The sequence below is a fragment of the Penaeus monodon genome, chromosome 9 (genome assembly GCF_015228065.2).
Source record: "Penaeus monodon isolate SGIC_2016 chromosome 9, NSTDA_Pmon_1, whole genome shotgun sequence".
NCBI classification, from domain to species: Eukaryota; Metazoa; Arthropoda; class Malacostraca; order Decapoda; family Penaeidae; genus Penaeus; species Penaeus monodon.
The window spans coordinates 9,146,346-9,148,845 of NC_051394.1; the positions used below are offsets into that span (position 1 = coordinate 9,146,346).

Genomic DNA, 2,500 nt, shown 5'->3' on the forward strand with positions numbered 1-2,500 from the left:
ACCACGTGAGGATCATATAGATAGTGGGGAAACGGGAATGAACTGTGTGTGTGTGTGTGTGTGTGTGTGTGTGTGTGTGTGTGTGTGTGTGTGTGTGTGTGTGTGTTTGTGTGTGTGTTAGTGTGTGTGTGTGTGTGTGTGTGTGTGTGTGTGTGTGTGTGTGTGTGTGTGTGTGTGTGTGTGTGTGTGTGTGTGTGTGTGTGTGTGTAAATGTATTAGTGTCTGTGTGTGTGTGTAGACAGAAAGACACAGATGACGATATGTGTAGGGAGTGAAGAAGTAGAGAGGAGAACAAGATGATCAGTATGGCACAATGGATACTAAAATACTCCATATTCACAGCCGCAAAGAAACGTCATAAAACCACGTACTTAAAACTTCAACAGGAAAAAATCACATATCACATTTCACGTCCATCTCACCTTACAGCAGGACGAGTGGGTGACACCGTGGAATGGCCATGTCAGCAGCGGGGCAGCAGCGGCTCTGGCTCAGCATGCTATTATGCTTGGCCTCACCGAAGCCAGCATGCAGCTGTCGTGGTGGTGCGTTGGCAGCCGGGTTGCCACCGTAGATGCTGCATGGATTCTCTCACAGCTGCACCGCGTACAGGCAGCTCTCGGGAAGGGACTGTATGAGGGCGAGGACCTAACTGAGCTGCAGGCTTCTCTCTCTTACTTCGTAAGGGCTCACGTCGAACGCCTCAAGGATCTCCATGAAGCCTTCCCTCCTTCTTCAGGCGTCATTGCGCAGCACCAACTCAGCTACACGTTAAAGTGAGTATTGGGTCTTTAGTAATATAGAGATGCTTGGATATTTGTTTGAAATAGTTTTTGATTATTTTCATTCTTCGTTAGTTTTCATCTAGGAAAGAATGGTAAACATAACTCAAAAGTCTAAGTCATGGTGGTTTAATATTATTCATGTTTCGATATTTCCATTTTATTGTTTACAAAAAATAACAACAATGATAATGATAATCATAACTTACACCCCTCTTTGAATTAGAATTATTATATATTTTTTACATCGGTTATTTACATTTCTATATTCACACCTCATCATTATTTTGTTCTTATGGACCATGTTTCAGATAAAGTAACTTTTATGTGCCTGCCAGTGACATAACGTAAATTCCTTATACACAGAGCCCTGCAGAGTATACAAAGCCATTCCCAGACGCGAGCACTCCTGGATCATGAGGACCTTCCCCACCTACAAGAAGCAGTCATGGCCAGTCTCAACTTACATGCGAAAAATTGGTAATTGAAAGACAGAGTAACATACAGACAGGTAGACAGTTAGTTAGATAGGTGTATATATAGATAGATTAGACAGACAGACAGACAGAGGCAGACAGATAGAGACATACCGACAGACAAAGACAGACAGACAGACAGACAAACAGACAGAAAGTAAGAAAGACATACATACATACATATACACAAATATATTGGAATTGCACTTGTAAAATGATTCGCATTAATGGCTGATTTGAGCTTTTACATATATTTTTAATTTGCGTGGACCTATCCTCATATTGCCTTTGCAGGTGGACTCTCTTGGTTGAAGAACAGCTGATTGGCGTGAAAACCGCAGACGAGCAGATACTAAGAGTCATCAAAATCCTTGAAGAATCTCACACCTTCCTCACACATGCTGCTAATTTCTACAACGGAATTCTGAAGAAGTAATGGAGCCTTTATACTGCAGAGTCTGATGATTATAATATTATATGATAAATGATTATAGTTAATGAGACTGAGGATTTTTTCCCCTAGATATTTCTTTTGGTTTTGGTGTATATTTTGTATATTCTAATGGACTTTCTCTCTCTCTCTCTCTCTCTCTCTCTCTCTCTCTCTCTCTCTCTCTCTCTCTCTCTCTCTCTCTCTCTCTCTCTCTCTCTCTCTCTCGCTTTCTATATATGTATATGTATATACACACACACAGATATATGTATCCTTCCTTCCCTCCCTCTGAGCCTACCTACCCCCTCCTTCCTTCCTTCCCTCCCTCCCTCCCTCTCTCCCTCCCTCCCTCCCTCCCTCCCTCCCTCCCTCCCTCCCTCTTTCCCTCCCTCTCTCTCCCGAAATTTTCAAGACGATAACCCTTACTATAAAATTCACAGGGAAATGGACATCTCGTACATGCAAACGGTCTACCTAATGATCAGCAAGAAGATCAACCCATGCGTGAGACCGCTGGTTATGAACATCTACAACCGGATGCCAGCGTTGAGTGACAGCGAGGAGCCCCTGGACACGACGGTACAATACGCCCTCGATGTCGGCACGTCCCTGTGGCAGCTGTACCGAAATCTGGGACGCATTCATTTGTACGTATTTTTTCTTTTTTTTCTTTTTTATAAGGCGTGTTATTGTTGTTATTGCTAAGGAAGTCTGTTAGAAGACGTAACCCTGGGGGGTAAAATTGTTATCAGTTTTGGGCACGTTCGTTTGTATTTGTATTTCGTTATGATATTAGATTTAAAGAATCT

The 2,500-nt window shown here is 42.6% G+C and overlaps 1 protein-coding gene across 2 annotated transcripts in view; it reads left to right on the top strand.

The window, feature by feature from the left end:
- Positions 1-2,500, top strand: part of LOC119576931 — a 78,129-nt gene that overhangs the window by 68,940 nt on the left and 6,689 nt on the right. For both annotated transcript variants that reach the window (XM_037924581.1, XM_037924582.1), the window contains 5 exons: positions 1-5; positions 430-776; positions 1,149-1,262; positions 1,553-1,690; positions 2,132-2,338. The exon at positions 1-5 is cut by the window's left edge and continues 196 nt beyond it. In XM_037924581.1, coding sequence (XP_037780509.1) covers positions 1-5; positions 430-776; positions 1,149-1,262; positions 1,553-1,690; positions 2,132-2,338 — 811 coding nt within the window. The remainder of the gene's footprint in view (positions 6-429; positions 777-1,148; positions 1,263-1,552; positions 1,691-2,131; positions 2,339-2,500) is intronic.